The sequence below is a fragment of the Trichosurus vulpecula genome, chromosome 2 (genome assembly GCF_011100635.1).
Source record: "Trichosurus vulpecula isolate mTriVul1 chromosome 2, mTriVul1.pri, whole genome shotgun sequence".
Taxonomy (NCBI): Eukaryota; Metazoa; Chordata; class Mammalia; order Diprotodontia; family Phalangeridae; genus Trichosurus; species Trichosurus vulpecula.
In genome coordinates, this window is record NC_050574.1 from 223112179 (window position 1) to 223136795 (window position 24617).

General features: G+C 37.4%; 1 protein-coding gene across 1 annotated transcript in view; it reads right to left on the bottom strand.

Moving 5' to 3' along the window:
- Nucleotides 1-24617, bottom strand: part of FASTKD1 (FAST kinase domains 1) — a 45642-nt gene that overhangs the window by 14708 nt on the left and 6317 nt on the right. The window contains exons 3-9 of the mRNA XM_036746246.1: nucleotides 19402-19527; nucleotides 16164-16562; nucleotides 9699-9809; nucleotides 8643-8774; nucleotides 5222-5708; nucleotides 3399-3513; nucleotides 251-379 (exon numbers count right to left, since the gene is read on the bottom strand). Coding sequence (XP_036602141.1) covers nucleotides 251-379; nucleotides 3399-3513; nucleotides 5222-5708; nucleotides 8643-8774; nucleotides 9699-9809; nucleotides 16164-16562; nucleotides 19402-19527 — 1499 coding nt within the window. The remainder of the gene's footprint in view (nucleotides 1-250; nucleotides 380-3398; nucleotides 3514-5221; nucleotides 5709-8642; nucleotides 8775-9698; nucleotides 9810-16163; nucleotides 16563-19401; nucleotides 19528-24617) is intronic.

The window sequence follows — 24617 nt, forward strand, 5'->3', positions numbered from 1 at the left end:
ATTATATAAACTATTTTTTGGTCACATAGCTAGCAAGTGTCCAAAGGCAGGATGCCTATGCACCCATTCATTATACCTTGCTGCCTCTTGTAAGTATTACTTTAAATTACCTTATAGAAGTGATTAGGACCTACCACATGTCCTAACACCTTAAATTACATTAAAAAAATTTTTTTCAGTTTAGCTGGGGCTGGAGCTCTATATGTAGAAAACACATAACGGATTTTTTTATAATGTTATATATACGCACATTGAAGTTGTAAGTCCAGTTTGGCTAGGAATTCGATGTTAAATACTGCCTTTATCAGATCTTCTGGAAAATACTCAGCAAGGGCCAATGTAAAGCCAAGAAACACCAAGTGATGAGGTTCAATGAGACCTGGAAAGAAGCTAAGATTCTTAAAAGGAAATACTCATAAAAGTACCAAGATCCTCATTAAAAAAAGGGTGCAGAGCCCCGGACAACTCACAAATTTTTACACATAGGATGTTAAAGTTAATTATCCAAGAGACCTTTGAAGGAAAAGTGTCACAAAGGGGCAGCCTGGGTAAATGTATGGGAAAGTGTATAAATGAGGAGAGTGGGGAGGAGGTGGCACCCCACTAATGGGGGTGGGGAGGGTGGCACTTGGGAGAAGCTACTACACACATTGCTCTGGTCACAGTGGAGTGTTTATAGGACTTGTAGCACCAGCTAGTCGGACCACCTCTTTCCCTCTAAGCTGCCCCTATGAGTCACTTGTCAACAGCACAGGACCCAAGTGGCTACACCTGGGGGCAGCTCTGATACACATGTACACACACACACACACACACACACACGTATGTATATGCACATATGTATACACATGTGTATATATGTGGTATATGTGTAAATACACACATCTCTGTATGTGTATGGCACAGCGGATAGAACGCTGGGCCTGGAGTCAGGAAGACTCATCTTCCTGAGTTAAAAATCTGGCCTCAGACACTTCCTAGTTGTGTGACCTGGGCAAGTAACTTAACCTTGTCTGCCTCCGTTTCCTCATCTGTAAAATGGGCTGGGGAAGGAAATGGCAAACCACTCCAGTATCTCTGTCAAGAAAACCCCAAATGAGGTCATGAAGAGTCAGACATGACTGAAACAACTGAATAACAACTATATGTTTATGATGTATATGTAGGTACAAAATGAGAAGACAGAGCTAAGTAATTCTTAAATAACCCCCTAAGTGGAAAGTTCTAGGTATCCACTATCCTCCGGTAGCAGCAATGAAAAATACAATGATTCCGCATCTATTGAAATAAAACCAGTCTAGAAGAGTAAGGTAACAAGTCCAAGCTCTCTTGTTTGTACTAGTCTGATCAAACCAAAAAAGCAACAATATTTGATAATATACTTGTGATTTCCAGGGAAATGTAGACTCCTTGAGGAAAGAAGGATGTTTTCCATTTTCTTTGCACCCCCAATGCCCAGCTGAGCAGCTTGAAACATGGTAGGTACTTAATAAATGTCTATAGAATTGAATCTCCTTGATGGGACTACTCCCTCCACTGACACAGATCACTGTTTCTCTAGCTTCAGGAGTTGCTATGGTGAAAAACTATCATCTGATAGCTGCTTCTTCGTGCCTCTCTGGCCTTTAGATGGCAGACACACAATCTCTCACCCAAGATCCTTACAGAGCTTATACTCTACTGACAGTTTTTGAGATTCTGGGTCACCTCTCTGGTCATCTCCTGTCCATCCTTCACTAAGCTGGCAAAATTCCTTCCGATAGCACATTTTTTCTCACCAGCTTGACTCTTCAGACTTGGACTCTGCCATCATCATGCTCCTAAGAAGACTTTTTCATCAGTAAACACATCGTCCCTTCCAGATTTCATCACCTTAAGTGCTCACACCTCCTCAGGACCCTCTGTCTCTCTGACTGAAGGCGTAGAGCAGGGGTGCAAACTTGGATTCAGTCAAAGGGCCATACTTGAGGACTTAGAGGACCACATGTGGCCTCAATGCTGCAGGTTCCCCACCCCTGGGCTAGAGGAAAGGACAAAGAACTCCTCCCAAAGCTTCTGTTTAAAGAAGGTTCAGAGCCCTGCCAGCTCTTTATTCCTCATCAGCTGCTCTCCTTGGACTAGAGTCCACCATGTCCTCCATCTGGGTTCCACTTTCTCTCCCTCCCTCACAACTCCTTTTTAGCTTTCTTCTGTGTCTCTCTGTCCTACCCCCACCCCCACCCCTACCTCCCACTGCAAGTTCCCTGGGGGCAGGGATTATCTTTTTATTTTCTTATTTGCATCCCCAGCACTTGGCATAGTGTTTGGCAATAGCTGGCACATAATAAATATTTACTAACTGGCACAGATCTGACCATATTACTACTCTGCTCAATAGTTCCAGCGGCTCCGTATTACCTCTAGGATCAAATAAAAACTCCTCTACTTGGTACTTCAGGTCCTTCACAATCTGGCTCCAATCTACCCTGCTGGTCTTCTTATAAATCAATTCCTCTTTACATCCTGTACCATCCAGACAGACATCTGGCTGTTTCTCACAGGACAAGATGTCATCTCTCTTGCTTCGAATGCCCTCCCTCCTCACTTCCACCTCTTAGAATACCTTGCTACCTTCAAATTCAACTGAAATGACTCCTTGTACATGAGATCTTTCCTGTTTCAATCAGCCGCTACTTCCCCCTCACACACAGAATTACCTTCTATCCATGTTGTATACATGTTTTATATATGTATGCATTGTGTATGTGTGTGTATATATGTGTGTAGATATACATATGTGTATGTATACGTGTGTATGCATATAGACACATGTATGTATATGCATATATATGTTTATACACACACACACTTATATGTGTATATAATGTCTCCCCCAATAGAATGTAAACTAAGAAAAGTGACTAAATCATGCAAACCCTATGGACCAGCAATTCTGCTCCTGAACATATAATCCAAGGAAGTCAAAAGACAGAAACAAAGGCTCAGTGTATGCTAAAGTATGCATAGCAGCACTCTGTTCAGAAAAAAGTGAAAATAAAGAGTACCCACTGCTTGAGGAATAAGTAGGGGAAAAATTATGATATATGGGTGTAATGAAATATTATTATGTGGTAAACATTAAGGAGCTCCCAGGATTCAGTTTGGGGAAAGTAAGGTCAAGATTTAAGTCCATCTTCCAACAAATATGACAGAGGCTAGATTCATTGGGAATGAAGATAGAGGAAAGAGTCTAGTTTATAATACATATTGAATACGGATGGGAACTGACCCAAATTGATTTTTAAAAGTACTCAACAATGAATTATTTCTTTATGACCAGACTTTGATGTTCATCTTAAAATTGCACAGTGAAAACAATACCCAATCCAACAGTTCATTTCAACATAATATACACCTACTTAAGTGTGAGTTAAGGCACTGGATACAAGCTCCAAAGAATTCATCCTTTTGGGGTGGATCATAGTTAAGGAGGCTGAAGGGAAGTAATATAGAATGGATTGCCAAAGGATGGATCTGAACAGAAAGAATAAAGTTGTTAAGTTTTAAATATTAATTCAGTAAAGCAACTAGATTATGGGATCATAGACTTGAAGCTGGAAGGGGTCTTAGAGACCATCTAGCACAACTTTCTAAAGAAGCTTGATTTTTAAAAAAATCTACAGTCATATGCCACTTATAAAGATGGTGGATTTCCTGGTTTATAGATTATTTTCTCCCTCATACTATGATCTATTTAGTCATTTCATTACTTAGTTTTTAACTCCATTAGTAGTAACACAAGGATCAGAGAAAATGCCAAATCTGGAAATTAATGTACATAAAACTTAATAATAGAATTTAGAAGTGATAAAGTTCTCTCAGAATTATACTAGATATACCCAAATACTCCAGCAGACCTATGATGTCATCAATTGAGGATTTCCCTCCAATGATGAAGATTTCATCTTGTCTACAAATGAAAAATAAACCAATACACTGCTAACATATGCAGTACTTAATACTTTTACACAATCAGATTTTTATGCAAGTGGAAGAGGTGGGTTTTTTTTAACCTTTAGTAGCCAGGATTTACTGTGCTTCAATAAAATTATTTTATTCAAGTCAACGAGTCTCATATCCAGAGTAAAACTGTATCTTTCAAAATGTCAGATTAAAACCATGGCATCTCAAGAACCAAAGATAACATTAAATTTTCAATAGGACAAACCATCCTTTAAAAAAAATATACACTAGAAGATGACCTTCATTTAGCAACTTATATTGAATTTTGAAGTTGCAAATAAAAACAAAAGCAGAAATGACTGAGATTTTTAAAACTGAAAACTAAAATTTATTTTACTATGCTCTGAGACATAGTCATTTCAAGACATTTAAAGGTATAATGCTAGAAATTTTTATTATCATCTCATCTAACATTAATATATAGCCTTACCAGAGATTTCACCTTGACATAAACAATCCAGTCTCCAGAAATGAAGCCCATTGCACATTGTACAATATTTATATCATCAAGCAACACTTTAGTTGAAAGGAGTGATTTTCATGTTCATCCTTATACGTTGAATGCTACCCAACAGAATGTAAACTCCTTGAGGGCAGAGAACATTTTACTTTTGTCTTTGCGTCCTCGGAGCTTAATGGACTGGGTTGGATTTTCTCACTCATCTTTCTTACCTCAGGAAGATACTCAGACAATTCTTGAATACTCAAAAGTCACTGGATCACCCACATTCTTTTCCATTTTCGACAGCTGTTTGGCTACTGATGGGTAACCATATGGTAAAGTGACTGTTATTAGATACTCAAAATCATCACCCAAGGGTGGCAGGTGAGGGTTGGAGCTGAGAAAGTCAGTCTAGGTGCTAAGAGTAGAAGATGGAAAACCAAATTTGAAATCACAGAATGACTTCAAATGTACCACAAGGACTCAGGATGGTTCTACTACATAAAACACACAAAATCATGTATTCATACTTCTAATGCTTAATATTTATACTAATACCACCAACAGAATCTGGATTTTGTTATTATGAGGAACTATGGTGTGGGGATGCAGATCATACACAACCAATCCATAACTTAGAGGCACACAGAGGTCATGGCTTACCCAGGTTGGCAGTGAGATCTGACTCAAAGCTCAACATTCCACCGACTACAATTCACTGTCTCTACTATAATATTTACATAAGCTTAATATGAAACATTGAAATTCCACTAGTACCTTACTGATGTGCTGGACTGTCACAGAAGCTATCTTGTCAAGCACCGGAGCACTAAGGTAGTTAGTCTTGACAAAAAAAGCTGATAAGTTGGCGACGTTTGTGGGTGTGATCTGGTCACTCAAGCGTTGCAAGGTGACAACTGTTTCTTCAAGAAGTTCTTCCTCAAACCATTCTCCATGAACATATTTAAGTTCTTCCCACAGTACATTCAAGTTATTCGCTTGTTGTAATCTCCGATAACCATAGGTATTTAATTGTGGAAGTAGTTTGAAATTTTTCTGAGAAAGACTGTCCAGATATGAACGGTCATGTCGAATCCATGTTGACAGAGATAATGCAAAAGTATTGAGATCACTTAAACGACATTGTGGTAAAATGGATTCCACCCGGGAAAGCCCTGATTCATCCAAATGAGGAAAAGGAAGCATGGCAATAACACGGACCAGCATAGAAATTTCACTAGGTATAACATTATTTCTCAAATGGCTATAAAAAAAATGAAAAAAAAAAGAACAAAACCACCATTATAAAAAAATATTTATACATAAATTACATTAGGCTGAAACAAGACATTTACTAAATGAGAAATAGTTTGCTGTTATCATCTATTATTCTATCCAATGGAAAGGAAGCACCTTATTGGGAAATAAGATATACAGGTAATGGGGTATAGAAGTTTATCTTGCCCTACAAGAAAGTAAGAGGAAAAGGGAATGGGCAGGGCGGGCAGTGGGGTGACAGAAGGGAGGGCTGACTGGGGAATGGGGCAATCAGAATATATGCCATCTTGGAGTGGGGGGAGGGTAGAAATGGGGAGAAAATTTGTTACTCAAAATCTTGTGGAAAGCAATGTTGAAAACTAAAAATATTAAATAATAAAATATGAAAAAAAAAAGTAAGCACCTTGAAGAGAAGTATTGTTTCATTTTTGCTGGGGTTCTTTTTTTTTTTTGGAGGGGAGAAGGCAGGGCAATTGGGGTTAAGTGACTTGTCCAAGATCACACAGCTTGTAAGTGTGTCAAGTGTCTGAGACTGGATTTGAACACAGGTCCTTCTGACTCCAGGACCAGTGCTCTACTCACTGAACCACCTAGCTGCCTCTGGGGTTCCCAGTGCCTAATATATTACCTTGTCTAAAGTAACTGAGCAATAAATGGTAGCTGAACTAAATCAAACATAATATGTTGACTAGATAAGTGGCATCAAACTCACATAGAAATGGGGCCACTGAACCATACTTAATGATCTCTGCAGGGTCACATACTGACTTAGAAAATCACACGTTAACATTGTCTATGTTCTATTGTATTTTAATTTTTTTAGTTAAATATTTCCCAATTATGTTTTAATCTGTTTTGGGCTCACTCAGGCAACCTATTGGATTAGATTGTACAGTGGCATGGATCGAAAAGACAAAGAAAATTTGAGAAGGAAGAAGATAAAAATGAAACAATAATGGGTCACTGAAAGAAACTCATTTGTGGTGGGAAGATGGCTTTTTTTCTATTCAACAAATAAAAGATAGTTTTTAGGAACAAGAGAGATGTGCTTATGTACAGAAGAGATTTCTAAAACAATTTTCTAAAAAAAAATCTGAACTATATAAGAAACTGTTCATTTTTTTTTTTTTACAAAACTAATTCCCAATTTGAAAGACTGACTGGCAGAGTAGACAGAGAGAGACGAGCTTGGAAGAAGAAAGACCCTGGGTTGGGTCTTGCTCAGCCTCGGACACATACTAGCTATGTAACCTGGGGAAGTCACTAAACCTCTCATACTCCTGACAATTCTCTAAAACTATCAATTGTAGAACAGCTGCAGACCTGCACTGGTAGAGGGAATTTCAGTACCAGGAATTCTCTAAACCAATGAAATCAGATCCAGATAAAAAAGAAAACAGAAACAAACAAAAAGCCTTCCAGTCCACCTACAATCAAACAGTATTAACAGATAATTTTCAGGAAATCAGATGGACAATAGTCACCTTTTAAAATGTTCAACCTTGTTAATAATAAAAGAGATGCAAGTCAAGACAATGTTGAGATACCACCTTTCGCCTATCGACTTGGTAAAAAATAACTAAAGTCAATAAAACTCAATGTTCAAGTTTGGCCCCAAGGAAGAGACAAGAAGACAGTTCACTCTGCTCATCTATACAAGTGGGAGGTCCATGAGTACGGAACAATGAATATAAGAGCAGATTTTCTTTTTATTTGATGGCTGATTTTGCAGAATTTATTTTTCTCTTCTTCTGCTTAAAAAAAAAAAAAACTTTGTTATGAGGGATGACTCTAAGAACAAGAAAAAGGAGGGAGACAGGAAAATCTAGGCAATGTAAAAACAAAGGATATCAACAAAAACTGATTTTGAAAACTCGGTGATGGCAAGACTATGGGTAAACATATACTCATTTCATTGCTAATGGAATTGCAAATTTGTAGAATTTTGGGGGGGAGTAAAGCAATCTGGAAATCTGTGATAAAAATTCAAAAACAAACATACAAACAAAAACCCCACACCAAAACAAAAACAAACAACAAAAAAACATACTTTCACCTAACAACTCTATTTTTTTTGCCACCTAATAATTCTAATGTTTAGATCTATACCCTGCAAATTTTATCAAAAACAAGCAAAAAAAAAAGGAAGGTATTCAAAGATTTTCATAGCCTTATTATTTTTTTTTACTGAAGAACATCCAAAAATAAGTAAACTGATAAACTGACATAATAGATTACCATAACATAATTAAGACCAACAAATATGAGGAATATAATGAAATCCAGAAGACCTTTATGAAAGAATGCTAAGTTTAAAAAAAAAAGCTAGAAGAATAAAGTACCTACTATGACCACACTAAAGAAAATTAAATGAAAACAGAGACTCCTGATGGAGATTCAGGTAAGTGACTGAAAAAGTTAAAAGACATTTTATAAGCTGAAGTTAAATTCACTTAGATGTAAACAGTAACAAAATAAGGTCATTCTGATGTACAACGGCTGAATATTATGTTTATAAACAAAGCTTTTTTTAAAAAAATCAAGATCTACTTGGGAGTATGCCCTGAATCTTTTGTTAGATGACAACCAAGGCCTGACAAAACACATCAATCATACAATACTGTCCAGGATATGTGAGGGGGCTGGAGAGACATTAGTTTGACTCAATATGAATCACAGAACTCCAGGGACCACCTAGTCTGACCCCTTCAAAGTGGGAGTAATTATTTTCATATTATTTTATAATATTCATAATAAATAATATTATGCCTTAAAGGTCCTCATGTTGGCCATATTTTTAATTCCAGTAGATTCTGCCCTCAAAATGACATATCACATTTGAACACAGCTAAGCTGCCAAAAATTCTGTGGGTGGCTTATCATATGAAAACTAAAACAAACAGCTTTATTTTAAACTTACCTAAGTAGGAATTTTCTGAGAATCCTAATAACCTCTGAATCATGAAGATGCAAGTGAATCAAGGCTGTGGTTATCTTTGCCAGTTCCACTGGTTTATAGTCACGCAAGTATTTGCATAAGACAGAAGCAATTCTGAAAGCAAAGTCAAACAATGATTATTATAATAAATTCTTCATTTTTAGTAGCTCATATTAGATGACCAATAACCAGAAAAGTAACTTGAATTCAGAGCTAATCCCAAACTGATTGTTGCCATTAAACTCAATTCTTCCAGCCAGCAGTTTTTACCAGAGTTACTACTAAGTAGCACAATTTATTGCCTTTCCCCCTCTACTCCCAGTCATCTCTCTGATAAAGATGATCAAAAGTATTTAGGTGGGGGCAGCTAGGTGGTGCAGTGAGTAGAGCACTGGTCCTGGAGTCAGGAAGACCTGAGTTCAAATGCGATCTCAGATGCATGACACGATTACTAGCTGTGCGACCCTGGGCAAGTCACTTAACCCCTGCCCTGCCTTCCCCCCAATTCCCCTGCAAAAAAAAAAAATATTTAGGTGGCCTCAAAGCAAGCATAATGAGACAGGAAAGACATAAATAATCAACAACCGGATAACAGAGTTGATTCCATTTAAATATTAAATAAACAAGATACCTTCTCTTGTTCTAAATTGTTTCATTTAATTAAAGAGATAAATGTGCATGAAAATGTCAAGGTCGCAACACTAGCAGACAATTAATGGAAACTCAAAGTCTGCATGGCCATGAATTCCCTTTAATAGGAACCAATACTTTGAAAATTAGTGCCTATGTCTTTTGTTTCTCTACATTCTCCTACATTATGATGTCCTTTTGGGGTCTAAAAGCATCTATAAATCAGGAAATTATAGCACAATTGCTGCTGTTTTCTACTTTGCAAAAGAAAATTATAAAATAATCAAAGGACAGTTCTCCACATGCCTCTGGACGTACAAAAAGAGTTGGACTAAAGTACACGTTTTTCTTGAAATGGTGGTAAAAGGACAATTCAGTTACAGTACCAGAAATTAAAAAGAAAATTACTTTTCAATCAGATATGAATCTTTGCTTTTCATTTCTTCCATTGTGACCACTATGGCTAATGCTTGCTGACTGGTCAGTTCATCCAACATCATTTTGAGAGCTGACATAAGCCTAGAAAACAGAGAAAAAGTTGAAAATGTTGAAAAGTTGACAATTCTCCAAAATTGGAAGGAGGAAATTTTTTCAGAAAAAAAGGAAAGAAATAAACTTCTTCCTAAGAAAAATTCAATGGATAATCTCATCTCTATTGCTTTTACTTATATAGTTGGAGAAGGATAAGAATCAATCATTATCTCAGAAAGAAAACAACTACAGTATTGTGCAATAGAAATTAAAACTTGCGTGCCTTCTAATTTTATAAGTTTCCCTATGTCAACTATAATAAAAAGATTTTTCAAATTAATACTTTAAAAATTGAAGAATTAGGCTTAGCTTAGGATGTTGAAATAGAGTAAAACAAGGAAATCATTCAATGCTAGATGGATAAGTACAGCAAGTAATTCTACAAAGTATGAACAGATATGCCTATTATGCCTGAATGTTAATACTTGCATAGAAATCTTAAATGCTGGAACCACATTCTAATAATATGGAAGGAAACTCAGAATGTGAAGAGTCTATCTTTGACACAATCCAAGGGACTTAGTTAATGAAGTATCAAAAGATTCCATTTATGTTTTAGGATTTCCTATAAGGCAGTTCCAAAGCATGGGCTTGGAAAACAGCTGTTCTTGCTCTGTCTTTCATGTGCAAATGCCCTCCCTAATTATCTCTGCCTATATCCAAATTCTACCCAAGTCAAGTACGACTTCTTCCAAAAAGGCTTTCTTAACTATTCCAACCTATATAGATTGCAAACTCAACTAAGATATTTATTGTCTATGCCACACAATATAATATTTAATTACCCATTTTAGTATTTACTTGCATATTCTTATCTCCCCAACTACCCTATAGGTTCCCTGAAAGCAGGTACTATATTTTCTATTCCTCCTAAATCCCAAACAATACTTAGCACCACATCATACAAAGAGGGGATGCTAAACAACCACAACAGCAACAACATCAACAAAACCAGCCTGTTGAATGAATAGAAGAACTTGGGTATTAAGATTTACATGAACTGATGCATGAAGTGAGCAGAACCAGGAGGACATTGTATATGATAACAGCAATAACTATATTATATAATATATAATAATGTTCAATAATGAATAGTGAATGACTTAACTACTCTCAGTAATACAACAATCCAAGACAATCCCAAAGGACTCATGACGAAGCATACCATCCACCTCCAGAGAAAGAACTGGTATTATTTGAATACAGACTGAAACATGCTATTTTGCACTTTCTTTCATTTTTCTTCTATTTGAGTCTTCTTGTACAAAATGACTAACACGGAGATGTTTCACATAATTGCACACAGATAACCTTTATCTGATTGCTTACTGTCTCAGAGCAAAAGGAAGGAAAGAAGGGATAAAATTTGAACCTCAAAACTTTAAATAAAAATGTTTAAAAACTAAAACAAAGTAGTGTGTAGTTTCAATGCAGCAGTTAAGAAGTTAAATGTAGGGGCAGCTAGGTGGCACAGTGAGTAGAGCACGAGCCCCGGAGTCAGCAGGACCTGAGTTCAAATCTGGCCTCAGACACTTGACACATGTACCAGCTGTGTGACCTTGGGCAAGTCACTTAACCCCAATTTCCCTGCCCCCCCCCAAAAAGAAATTAAATGTCCATTAGTATTGTGGAAAAAGCACCATATTGGGATTTAGAAGACTGGGACTTAAATGATGGCTTGGCTATCTGTGTAAGCAAGGACAATTATATAGGGTAACTTAAAACCTCTCTCTGATTTAGTTTTCTTGTCTTTAAAATGAAGTAGCTAGATTGGGTGATTCTTATTGTCTCTCAATGCTCTAAACCCTATGATTTATCCCTATATATGTATATCAGTGGGTATATTAATTTAATTAATAGACAGTCATGTAATATGGAGACATGTTCTAATTCTAACAAAACTGCAAATAAAACTAAATTTTTTTAAAAATTTAAAATAAAATAATTATTATAAAAACTTAATACTCTTAAATACCAATGAACTATACAACTGAATCCCAAATGAAATCATAAAATTCAAACTATCTACAATTTTATTTTAAAGAAAAAACAATAAAAGCTAAACTAACCAGAAAATAGCAATAATTTATTTGTTCTGGACTATGACTTTATACTCACTCGATAATCTAAAAAATGTATTGTAACATTAAAATGTTTTAATTTAATTTTTTTGTTTGTCTTTCTGTCAATATTGCTATCTATTTCAGTGTTTGGCCAATAGCTAACTCTTGCTTGTAGGAGGCAGGAACCAAGTCTAGTTCATATGTGCCTATCATGCCACACACACACAGAAACACAACAAATGCTTGTGAAAGCAGTAAAAACCATTGTTTAGTGCTGAGTATAAGATAATTGAGTGTGTAAAATTTCCAGGGCTCAAAGGTCTTGTGGCTGAGGGTAAGTCCAGCATTACATTCGTGAAAGAGAAAAGAGGATCACATATTTAGAGCTGGAAAGACCTTAAAAGTTATCTAGTCTATACTCCTCATTTTAAAGATGAAAAAATGAAGCCTGGGGATCTTGATTTCCCTAGGGGTAGGGAATCTGTGTCCTCAAGACCACAGGTTGCCCTCTAGGTCCTCAAGTGTTCCCTTTGACTGAATCCAAACTTCACAGAACAAATCCTCTTAAGAAAAGGATTTTTTTGTCAATAAAAGCAAAGTATATTTTAAAAATAGTACATCCTTTTTATAGGAATGTCAGTGGATAGTAAAACTGAGTAAGTAATGTGGTAGAAGAAAACTTGGGGAAGAATTTGAGCAGTACTTTGAAAGAGATAATTGAGGTGAGAGAGGGATGATCCTTTGGTCTTAAGATTCAGTTTCTTTAACTTGAATCATGTTCTGTGGTGGTCGAGGACATCCCCAAGGTTCTACATTGGTCTGGTTTATGCCACATGTTTCCACACACACAGAGTGTTCCAGCAGGGGAACAAGAGTCATAAGGCAGCCTGGGGTCCCTCTGCTGAATGCTCCTGCTGGGCTTGTTCTTGGTTCCCCTACCTGGATTGTATGGTTCCAAGAAGCTGCAGCATGCTCAGTGGTTATATTCTGCAAAAACTGTTTGGCAGATGGTCTAAACCAGGTTGAGGGTACTTGATGGGCCTCAGAACCATCAGCTTGTTAGCATGATGTCTACCCCAAGGATGTGAAGACTTGTCCAGGGGAACAGGCAGATGTGAACAATTTGTTCAATGGGCCATGAAAGTAGGAGAAATTGAGCTTGGTTAGACATCAAAGACGCCACGGTCAACCAATGCATCCTGAGCCATCACCTATGTCGTCTTGATTTCTGTCTTGCCACCAGACTCAAATGACTCTTGAAGTTTTATGGCAAGAGGTAAGTGATGAGGCAGCAGTTACAGATACACTGGGAATTGCAGTCATGACCCTGCACACAGGCAGCCCAGGACCTAGGTTGTCTTCTCGCTGGACTGAAGCAGCAATGGGATTTGGCAGCCCCCTGGGTGTCTGACCAGCCTTTTTAAAATTTTTTCATTACTAATTTATTTATTTTTGGTTTTCGACATTCACTTCCATAAGTTTTATTTTCTCCTCCTCCCTCCCCCCACCACCCTAAGATGGCATGCAGTCTGCTATGGCCTCTATACACACATTCCTATTAAACACATTTTCATATTACTCATGTTGCACAGAAGAACTATAACAAATGAGAGAAACCATGAGAAAGAAAAACAGAACAAAACAACAACAAAAAAAAAGAAAACTGTCTGCTTCAATCTGCACTCTGACTCCATGAATGTGGTTGGCATTTTCTTTCCATCATGAGTCCTTTGGAATTGTTTTAGGTTCTTGCGTTGCTGAGAAGTGCTAAATCTATCAAAATGAGTCATCGCACATTGTGGCTGTTACTGTGTACAGTGTTCTCCTGATTCTGCTCACTTCACTCAGCATCAGTTCACATAAGTCTTTCCAGGTTTTTCTGAAGTCTGCTGGCTCATCATTTCTTATAGCACAATAGTATTCCATCACATTCATATACCACAACTTGTTCCCCAATTGATGGGCATCTGCTCAATTTCCAGTTCTTGGCCACCACAAAAAGAGCTACTACAAATATTTTTGTACATGTGGGTCCTTTTCCTGTTTTTTTTTTTTCAGGAGAGAATTTCTTTAATCATGTCATGGTTTGCTTTCCAAGATAGTAAGAAAGGCTAAGCATAATAATAACGATCAGGCCCAAACATGGAGCTGGCGGTATGTCCTTGACCTTGGATGGCCTGCCTTTTCCTGTTTTTATGATCTCTTTGTGATACAGCCCTAGATGTGGTATCGCTGGGTCAAAGGGTATGTACATTTTTATAGCCCTTTGGGCATAGTTCCAAATTGCTCTCCACAATGCTTGGATCAACTCACAGCTCCACCAACAATGAATTAGTGTTCCAACTTTTCCATATCTTCTCCAACAATTATCATTTTCTTGTTTTGTCATGTTAGCCAATCTGATAGGTGTGATGTGGTACCTCAGAGTTGTTTTGATTTGTATATCTCTAATCAATAGTGATTCAGAGCATTTTTTTCATATAACTATAGATTCCTTTAATTTCTTCCTCTGAAAATTGCCTATTCATATCCTTTGACCATTTATCAACTGGGGAATGACTTGTATTCTTGTAAATTTGACTGAGTTCTCTATATATTTTAGAAATAAGGCCTTTATCAGAGATCCTAGTTGTAAAAATTCTTTCCCAGTTTTCTGCTTACCTCCTAATCTTGTTGCATTGGCTTTGTGCAAAAACTTTTCAACTTAATGTAACCAAAAATTATCCACTTTGCATATTTCATAATGTTCTCTATCTCTTGTTTGGCCATAGATTCCTCCATTCTCCATAAATCTGACAAATCAACTATTCCGTGCTCCCCTAATTTGTTTACAGTATTAGCCTTTATGCCTAAATCGTGTACCCATTTGGACCTTATTTTGGTATATGGTGTCAGATGTTGGTCTGTGACCAGTTTCTGCCAGACTGTTTTCCAGTTTTCCCAGAAGTTTTTGTCAAATAGTGAGTTCTTATCCCAGAAGCTGGGGTCTTTGGGTTTTTCAAACAGTAGATTGATATAATCATTGACTACTGTCTTGTGTATCTAACCTATTCCACTGATCTACACCTCTATTTCTTAGCCAATACCAAGTAGTTTCGATGATTGCTGCTTTGTAATATTCTGACCAGCCTTTTTAAGGACTTGGAATTTGTTCTATGAAGTTTGGATTCAATCAAAGGGCCACACTTGAGGACCTAGGGGGTCACATGTGGCCTCGAGGCCACAGGTTCCCCACCCCTGCGAGGTCACGCAAGTTACTACTTGAACCAAGATTTAATCTCACGTCTTCTGACTCCAAATCCAGCACTCTTGCTACTGTACCATGTTATCCTTCTAATGGAGTCCAGGAGAGCTCATTTACCTTTTTATGTATCCACAGACACAACCTAAATTCTTATGGTTCCCAGGAAAGCCCAAGATGGAAGCAGAAATTAAAGAGTGATTTTTCAGAGATGATCCCAAGGTTAAACCCAAGAGGTGCAAACCTAGAGTTTCAGTTCCAAGCCATCTTGATGTCTGTGTGGCAAAACTGAAGCTCTGGGTTTATGTAAACCAGGATCAATGTTGGAGATTTCTCACACATCAGGCTTTGAGTTGTGCTGTTCACCCAGGTTCTCTCCCGAGAACACAAGAATTTGACTGCTATTAAGATCTCCACAACAAAAGTAAAACTGGCCCTCATTTCCCATGCATGCATTCAAGTTAATGAAACATCAAAACTAGGCTTTATTTAACCCAATAGGAAATACAAAGGATTCTCAGCCAAGCCCATTAATAGACATAGCAACTCTCCCGTCTTCTTCTTTCCAAGTGGGCTTCATCTTTCCAAGAAACCTGAACAACTAGTGTAACAGTACTGCTCTAGGGGTGAAGACCACCCCAACATAGAGAAAAGAACCAGAGTTGCTAGTTTTGTAATAATACCCTTCTTCCTGTGAACCCCAGAGTGCTTCAGACATAGTATAGGAAGGGCTGATTCAGGGAAAAATATTCTTTTGATATTTTCCATGGCATATTTGTCAATCTTTCTGCATCCTTTCATAGTCAGATTTGGCCAATACTTACTTAGTAGTTATTAGCCACGGTCTAGAGATAAGCAGTGGAGAAAGTTGTTTGAAGTATATTTCTCTAATTACAAAAAACCCAGAACTGCTTTCTGCTCACCTCTACAATATAACTAGGCATGCTGCTTGCCCTCCCAAAATGAGGGGAGAAGCTTGAATTTTAAATTTCCAAATTTCCCCAAAGAAAGAAGCAAATTATCTTCAGATGTACTTACTGTTTCTCTTCCATTGGTCCAGCCAAAGGTCCCAAGGCAACAAATAATTTTACGAAGGAAGCAGGATCACAATAAACAGCAATCATTTTAGAGAGCTTCTCTCTGGCTAATACTTGAAATGGAAAATCATTAAACTGCAAAGACTGGTACAGTGCAAGAATCAAACTGAGGGTATCCAAATTCATATGAGCAATATTGCTGATGAACACACAATTGCACTTTTCTAATACTGGGTGATAATTATATCGATTTTTGTGGAGAAATCGTACTATTCTTATTGAAGTATTAAGCTGGGAATGGTCCACTGTGTCTAAGAGGAGCTCTGTTTTGTTCACAAGTTGTTCACAAAAATTTTGTGAGATAACAGAAGATGTATTCAACATCAAGACTGACAATATCCTAAAAAGTAAAGAGATTTTTTTTAAACATTACAGATTGTTTTAAGAATTACAATCATTTCTTAAAAAAAGAATGATCAGATTCGAAGAAAAATACTGTAAACATAACATAATGGAATGGTCACATTAAAAAAACAAACAAACCATAAAATCAAATCCAAGACAAGAAAAGTTCAAATGATATTTTATTGGGTTCTTGAAACCCTCAATTTTTTTTTCTCAGCATTTCTGTGACTGCGATTGCTATTTATGTATCCCCAATATTAACATTTCAGTTGTCAGGAATAAACTGGTGCTTTTTAAAACACACTGGCCTAAGAATGAGGCAGTACTCACTATGAAGTGGCAGTGGTTTTATTCTCATTATGATCATTATGAGGCATAATGACCGTAGCAGCTACCATTTAGATAGCGCTTTAAAGTTTGCAAAGCATTTTACATGTGTTTACTCATTTGATCCTCACAACAACTCTGTGAAGTAAGGACTATTATTACAATTTACAGAAGAGGAAACTAAAGCAGGCAGAGATTAAGTGACTTGCCCAGGGTCACACAGCTAGGAAGTATCTGAGGCTGGATTGAAACACAGGTCTTTCTGACTCCAAGTCCAGCGCTGTATCCACTGAGCTAGTTTCCCTTTACAGGAAGGTGCCACAGCATTGGGAAAAGGATGTTGGATGTCCAGTCAGAAAGACCTGGGTTCAGGTTCTTCCCTGACATTTCTTCGTTGTGTGAGATGCTAATTGGTAAGTCTATTACTACGTCTGAATCTGTTTCCTCATCTGTAAAATGGGTGTGATACCTGTAGTATCTACCTCACAGAGTTATTGAGTGACTCAAATGAGATACTTATGTGTAAAGTATTTCAGAAATTGTAAAGAGCTATATAAAGGTCAGTCGTCACCTCTGTCATTTTTTAATAAAAAAAATATTTTCTTTAATATAAAAGATTTTTAAAAATCCTACCAACACAGGTATGTGTGGTTATAAAACCAAGACCTCAGAACCCTAGGCAACACTTTTAAAATATTCATTTCAATAGGTTCAGAAGTGAAAATAATCTCATTACTGTTGGATGAAGTAGGATAGGGAGATGAGTCATTTTAAACAAAAGGTAATTGATAAGGTCACCTGTATTTGAGCCAATCATCATAAGAAATGGGCAAGAAGGTTGAAAGTAGGTCAGAATAAGTATCTGTTGATAACAATTGCACAAAATCTAAAGGAAAAAGTCTGGAAAAAAAATCTAATGGCATCATAATGATTTGGTACTTCCCTTTCTTTAGTTACAATGATATCAAATGAATGAAAGCTGATTATAAGTCTTATCTCATAATAATCATTTCCATGGTAGTCCCTTTTCCAATCTCTCTTTTATCAGAATAAACTGCAACTCTGCCATTTATTTTCCAAGAGCTAAGAACAGTAAACAACGTGCGTCAAAAACGGTTCATTTAAGGCACTCTCTTCCATCTTGATTCTTGGCTTGGTGCTCATTACCATGCTAAAAATCATCACTTCCTCCTTCCTCTCAAATACTCTTCCCTTGGCCTCCATATCCTCAAGCCTCCCTGTAGTTTTTCCATTGCTTATTGTAAGAAGTGATATTATGGTATCTTGTTTTGCTCCCATAGAAATTATTGGGAGATAATCAATACCTCTGGGGAAACTTGCTTACTAAGACAATGGCTATCCTGGCATCAGGGGGACTAGAAAGGCTAGACAAACTGGCTGGACTAGAAAGCCTAGGTTGGGACAACTAGTAGGAGCCTGAAGGGTCATGCCCCACCCCCAAGTATCCTCACTATCATGCCTATGTAATCTGCATAAGTTAAGAAGGGAATGTAGGGAAGTGAAGAATGTAAACTAACCTTAACTCAGACGTCTAAGGAGAGTAGAACTGGTTTACCTCACTCCTACGTCTATATCGTTGTGGGTGTTCCTAGTGAGCACTACACCTGCTTTCTCTTAAGAAGTATAACAGGGGCAGTTAGGTGAGTAGAGCACCAGCCCCACAGTCAGGACCTGAGTTCAAATCCGGCCTCAGACACTTGACACACTTACTACCTGTGTGACCTTGGGCAAGTCACCTAACCCCAACTGTCCTGCCTTCCCCACTCCAAAAAATAATAATAATAAGAGAAGCGTAATAAACGCTTTCCTCTGCCCATTCTGTTTCTGAGCTCTTTGGGTGAGAGTGGGCTATCACATGGATATTCCTAAGGTTATGCAATCAGGAAAGCAATGAGCTAGGGAAGCATGTCTCAGGCTTACTTCCTGACCCTGCCTAGGGAGTCCTGTGATCCCCACAGCCATGCTAAGGGGCTATCACCTGGGTCTTCCTCAGGGTCTGACCCTGCCTAGGGAATCCTGAGATCCCCACAGCTGTGTTTCTCACACTTATCAAAACTAGAACAAGGACAGATGAGCATTTTCCATACAGTCTTTTTAGTCTATTATAAAAATAGAAGGGAGAAAGTTTACTAGACCAAACATTCTAAAAAGGCAAGGAACAGTGTCATCCCACATATTCTTCACAGTTCCCACAATGCTTAGAATAGTAAATGGTAGACCCAACTTAATAATATTTGTTGAAGTGGAAGGACAAGAAGTTGAAGGAAGTTCAAGTAACTTCCAGGAGTTACTTTTTAACAGAAAAGTCACACGAGCCAACAAAATTAACAACTCTCCTTTACCAATTTTAAAAAGAACTATTTCCAGATGGAGAAAATTTAGAAAGATACAATCTGACGGTAAATTATATACATCTTTGGCTATGTGAGATTTATTTTGATCTCTCTGGATTTGGCTGGATTGAATTTCACTATTACCATCTTTACCTTAAGTCCTGCACTGAATCCAAGTTCCTGTTTAAAATGTCAGCTATTTTTCCCATTAAAGGACTGCAATACATCTGTTGATCCCCTAGGCAGCTGGAGAATTTTGACAGTACTCTAAGGTCAAACCTATTGTATGAAACACACAAGAAATAACATTAGTAATATCTTTTACATAAAGTAGATAATCCAATATTTTGCTCATCAATAATTACCTTCTACATTTTTCAAAGGGCTAGGAAAATTTCAATTCATGATTATGCATTAAGAAGGAAAATAAATTCATCTAAAATACCCCAAATTTGCAGTTATACAACTTTTCCATTTGATATGACATTAACAGAAAATCCAAACTCCTTATTCTGTTTTAGGAGCACACAATTACCTACTCTATCACATCACAGTCACATAGTTAATTATTTAAACGGATCTCTGACCTCAATGGTGGCATGCTGTATTATTCTATTCAAGCTGTATTTATTCAACCACAAGAGGAGTGCCTTGTAATATTTTAAAGTAGCAGTTCTCAAAGTGTAGTCCACAGACTGAAGACCTGAAAATTCCACTCAATGTGCTATGATTGGTTATTTTTTTTTTTCAATTCAGTAAGTGTTTGAATTGAACTGACTTGGCTGCCACAAAGAAAGATGAAAGCTCTCTGGTCTTTTATAAACAATGTCAACCTTCCTGTAGGTGCAGGAAAAGCTGAGGCCCTTTCAGGGGATGGATGAGGCCAACACTATTTTCATAATAATACCAGCATGTTTTAATTTTTAACATAGTAAACACTGATAGATATAGACCACGTAAACAAAAGTTTTGGGCATCCTCAGTAATTTAAGAGTATAAAGGAATCCTGAGACCCAAAAGTCTGATAGCCACTACTTTAGAGGATATACCAATAAAAAAAAAAGTTGTTTTTTTTAAGGCAGCTTTAAAAAATGTTTGCTGCTCAAATTGTGGACAATGAGAAGTTAATATTCACTGGACATGCACATGACAGAGAAATAACATGCATGTGTTTAGCAACTAGTATCAGCAAGTATTTTTATAAGAGCTTTAATATGCAAAGAACTTTATGTTATGTTTTATTTGAGGTATAGACTGACATCATTAGACATTTTGCACATGGCCAATAATTGATATTTTAAGTTATTATTTAGTATTACTTTGAAAAAAATGTTTCCTGAAACAAGAACAAAATACCATGGCAGAAAGTAGTCATTACATCACATGTTACTTTGAAAGGCAGAAAAAAAAACACAGGTGAAATAGGGCTGCCTTTCTTCAAAATTCTCTTCTAAGAGCTTTCTTACTTTTCCCAAAAACATCTTCTTAAATGAAAGGCAGTATAATGTAGCAGGCAGAGCCATGGATTGGGAGTCATTATGGTCCCTTTTAGCACTAAATCTAAGATCCTATGACTGTTCCTAACAATGGCAGAGCTCTCTCAGCACGATTTAAAATATTTTACATGATTGCTACATTACTAACACTATGGATTACGACTTTCTTCTTACCCTGTAACCACTAATCCATCTTGCTTGCACTAAATTTTTGGATAGCATTTAAAGGAAGAGTAAATCTGTGCAGGTTACTCCAAAATCTAGAAATTCTTCATCATGACCTTATCCTCATCAGATGGCAATTCTGCAGTTATTCCACCAGACTACAAATCTAAGAATCCTAGCATCACCAATTCAGAGCTGAAAGGCCCCTCAGAGGCCTTCCATTCCAACCCTCTTCACATCATCTTTAATGTTTGACTTTAACTAGAACTCCAAGCAAAACCATGAAGAATTATAGCCTCGAATGATATTATAACAAGACCCAACATCCTGTACAAAGCCTGCAAGGGTGGAGTCTAGACTAGCACTAAGGGAACAGCAAGATGGTATTAAAAAAAATTCCTAGACTTTAAAGAAGCTTGGGGCAAATTCTATAAAAATACATAAACAGAATGGCTTTTATCATCCTTGGGTAAGCTAATAGTTCTGAAATGTTTCACTGATGAGACAAAAGAATGCTATAAATCTGCAAAAGTTTTATCTATTCATAATCCACCCCACTCCACCCCCACTAAAGCACTACTCAAATATTCTAATTCACACATTTTAAATTAGTACTACTCCAAGCATTCCACCACCCACATAGAAATACTATCTTACCATAGCATAAAGGTAACTCTGGGTCCTCAGAAGCTGTCGTAACCAAACTGAAAAGGTTTCTAGGATGGATCCAGAGTGGCTAAAGCACAGGACCTGGTGTCAGGAAGGCCTGGTTTCAAATTTGACCTCCGACACTTACTAACTCTATGACCATGGGCAAGTCACTAAGCTTCTGTCTGCCTCAGTTTCTTCATCTGTAGAGAAAAAACATAATAGAAACTATCTCTAAGAATTGTTGTGATGATGAGAGACTTTTTAAAAGCTCTCTGCAAACTTTAAGGCAATAGGTAAATATTAGCTATTATTATTGTTATTTGATCTGAAGACCAGCCAAGTTAAGCTTGGAAAGGCTCATTATCAGGGGACTGGCCACCAGTAACTGTTTTTGTTTTTTTTTTTCCAACCACAGCTGCTCATAAAGATGAAGTGGAGGGAGCATCCACCACTATGAAATTCCTAATTGATTCTGGAAGCATTAAGCTCAGCAAGGGGCCAGTCAACTGTGACACCTTAGAAAACTCTAGAACAATGAAGCTTTTCTAATCATGAGACTGTGTTTTGTGGGGAGGTGTATCACTGCTATAATCAAGAACCCCTAACATGGCCTTATTCTGCTTAAACCAGAGGGCATCTGATTCTCCCATACCTACCACGGAAAAAAATGGCAGACATCCCTAAAACAGTTTCATAACCACTGGAAAATTGTTCAGAAGACATAAGTTCTCTGGAAGCTGAGAGATGATTTCATGTTCTAATTTGATAAGTGTTTCTCATTCATGGCAATCAGTGTTTAATAGGTTACTTGAGATGCTAAAGCTATGCTTAGAATCACAGAATGTGAGAATTGAGAGTCAGAGGGTTTTAGAGCTGGAAGGGACTTTGAAATCCATTCTCCACCCATGATTGAAACTAGGGCCCATGGAAGTAAACTGACTTGCCCAAAGTCACAGAGTCAGTGGCAGACTGGTATGGCCAAACCTTCTGACTCTTGTTCCTGTTTTATTTCCTCTAATACTATATTAAATAACATGGCTTAGTTAATTCCATTTGTCAGTAACACCTTCTGCCTTTTCCATTGAACAAGATGAAGGGATATGCTCAGATCGTTCCAGGGAGAGCCATTCATACCATGGCCTCCACGTTTTTATATAGGAGGGCGTCCATCTCAAATGGTACTAATTCCATAGCTTTAGATATGCAAAGAATTTTTACAACTGCCTCTTTGTGAACTATGACATCATACAGATACAGGCTATCTGATCTCTCAGGCCTGAATACTCACAAAATGATACTGTCCTGGTGTATTAGCATTTTTCATGGCTTACCTTTCTCTAGCTGTGTATAGACTGCTGTTTTCTCTTCGGAGATTAATGTAAGCCCCTCACATTTCTCTTTGATCTACCCTAGAAGATGATAGGCATCTAGACCCTGGGAGAGCTTCAAGCAGAAGTAACATAATGAAAAGAACAAGGAGCTAGAAGTTAGGAGACTGGGGCTCTATTCCCAGATATGCCACCTACTAGCCCAGTGACCTTAGATGAGAGGGCTAGAATCCCGGATGACATCAAAGCTAAGTGTCTCAGGTATAACACCTCTTTAGATTACTCTCTTTGTCCTTACCATGTCATTCTTTTGGGGAAGGGGAAAAAAGTTGCTATTGTTTTTTCTCTTTAAAATAAACTTACCATGCTTTCGATTAAAAAATGGTCTATATAAAAAGGCCAGAAAACAAAGACTGAATATGAAACTGGGACTATCATGTACAGCACAGTCAGTTTTAATTTTTTTCTCAGCTACTATATATAATACTGTGAAACCTTGTGTCTAGAGTCAGGCGTTCAGAGCTATGATTTAATGCCTTCAAGAGCTACAATAAACACCCCGAGGGGATGGATTAGGGGATTTTTTTTTCACTTTATAACCCCAGGGACTAGCATAAACCTTGTACACAGTAGAAGCTTAATAAATGTTGGTGGAAATGATTTACCACAGAAATTTAAATCTGAAAGGGTCCTTAGATATCAGATACCCTTTCATTTCATAGCTGAGGAAATCAGAGAGGTTAAGGGTGTTGCAGAAAGTCACACCAATAGAAGTAATAGAGGTGAACTATGAGCCCAAATTTTCTGACTATAAATTTAGTGTCCTTCCCCTTGCAATACACTGTGTAGCAAAGAGGGCTGTTTTGTACCCCTCCCCCAAAGACACATGGTAGAGAAGTGCAGATTTGCCCACACCAACCAAGATTACCTTCTGTTTTTCTCTAATCCATTGCTCACTGTATTGCTAACAAGCAACTGCTGATCTCAGCCGATTTCTACCTTTTCTTCCCACTTATCTGTGGTTTCCCTTAGCTTGTCCTACACCTACAGGAAGGCTGACATTGTTTAAAAAAGACCAGAGAGTGGTCATCTTTCTTTGTGGGAATTAAGTCAATTCAATTCAAACACTTATTGAACTGCATAAAGAACAACCAATCATAGCACATTGCGTGGAATTTTCAGATCTTCAGCTCTACTGGAGCCATGGCCACTTGTTGGCAGATGCTTTTTTTTTTAAGTACTAAAGAAATTTGGGGTTGTTTCATTTTTTTCTCGGTACCACAGTCATAGCTGTTTCTGAAAGACTGGTCTTTCAAAAGCTGATATTTTATTGTATTTATATTGTAAATTATTTGTTATATTTATTAGCTTAAATTTTAGTTCCCTGTTCTTAGCTGTAAAAGGGAATCTGTGGAATGTCTGAATTTTTCTCTCTCAAAAAAAAAAAAAAACCAAAAACCCTCAAAACAAAGTAAATTGCTTTGTGTGTGTGTGGCCTTTGATTATTTTCTGTTAAAAAAAAAAAAACCTCTGAGATAGAAAAAAAAAGGCTCCCATCCCCTGTCCTATAATGTCCCCAAAGATTTCCTTTAACCTTCTGGCCACCAAGAGTGTTATTCTTAGAAAGGTCCACCCTTGGTGGGTCTGGTCCCACAGGTATGCAGCTGTTAATAATTTAAGAAGTACATTCAGTGGCAGGAAACTTACAGTGGCTTAAAGTGAAACAGAA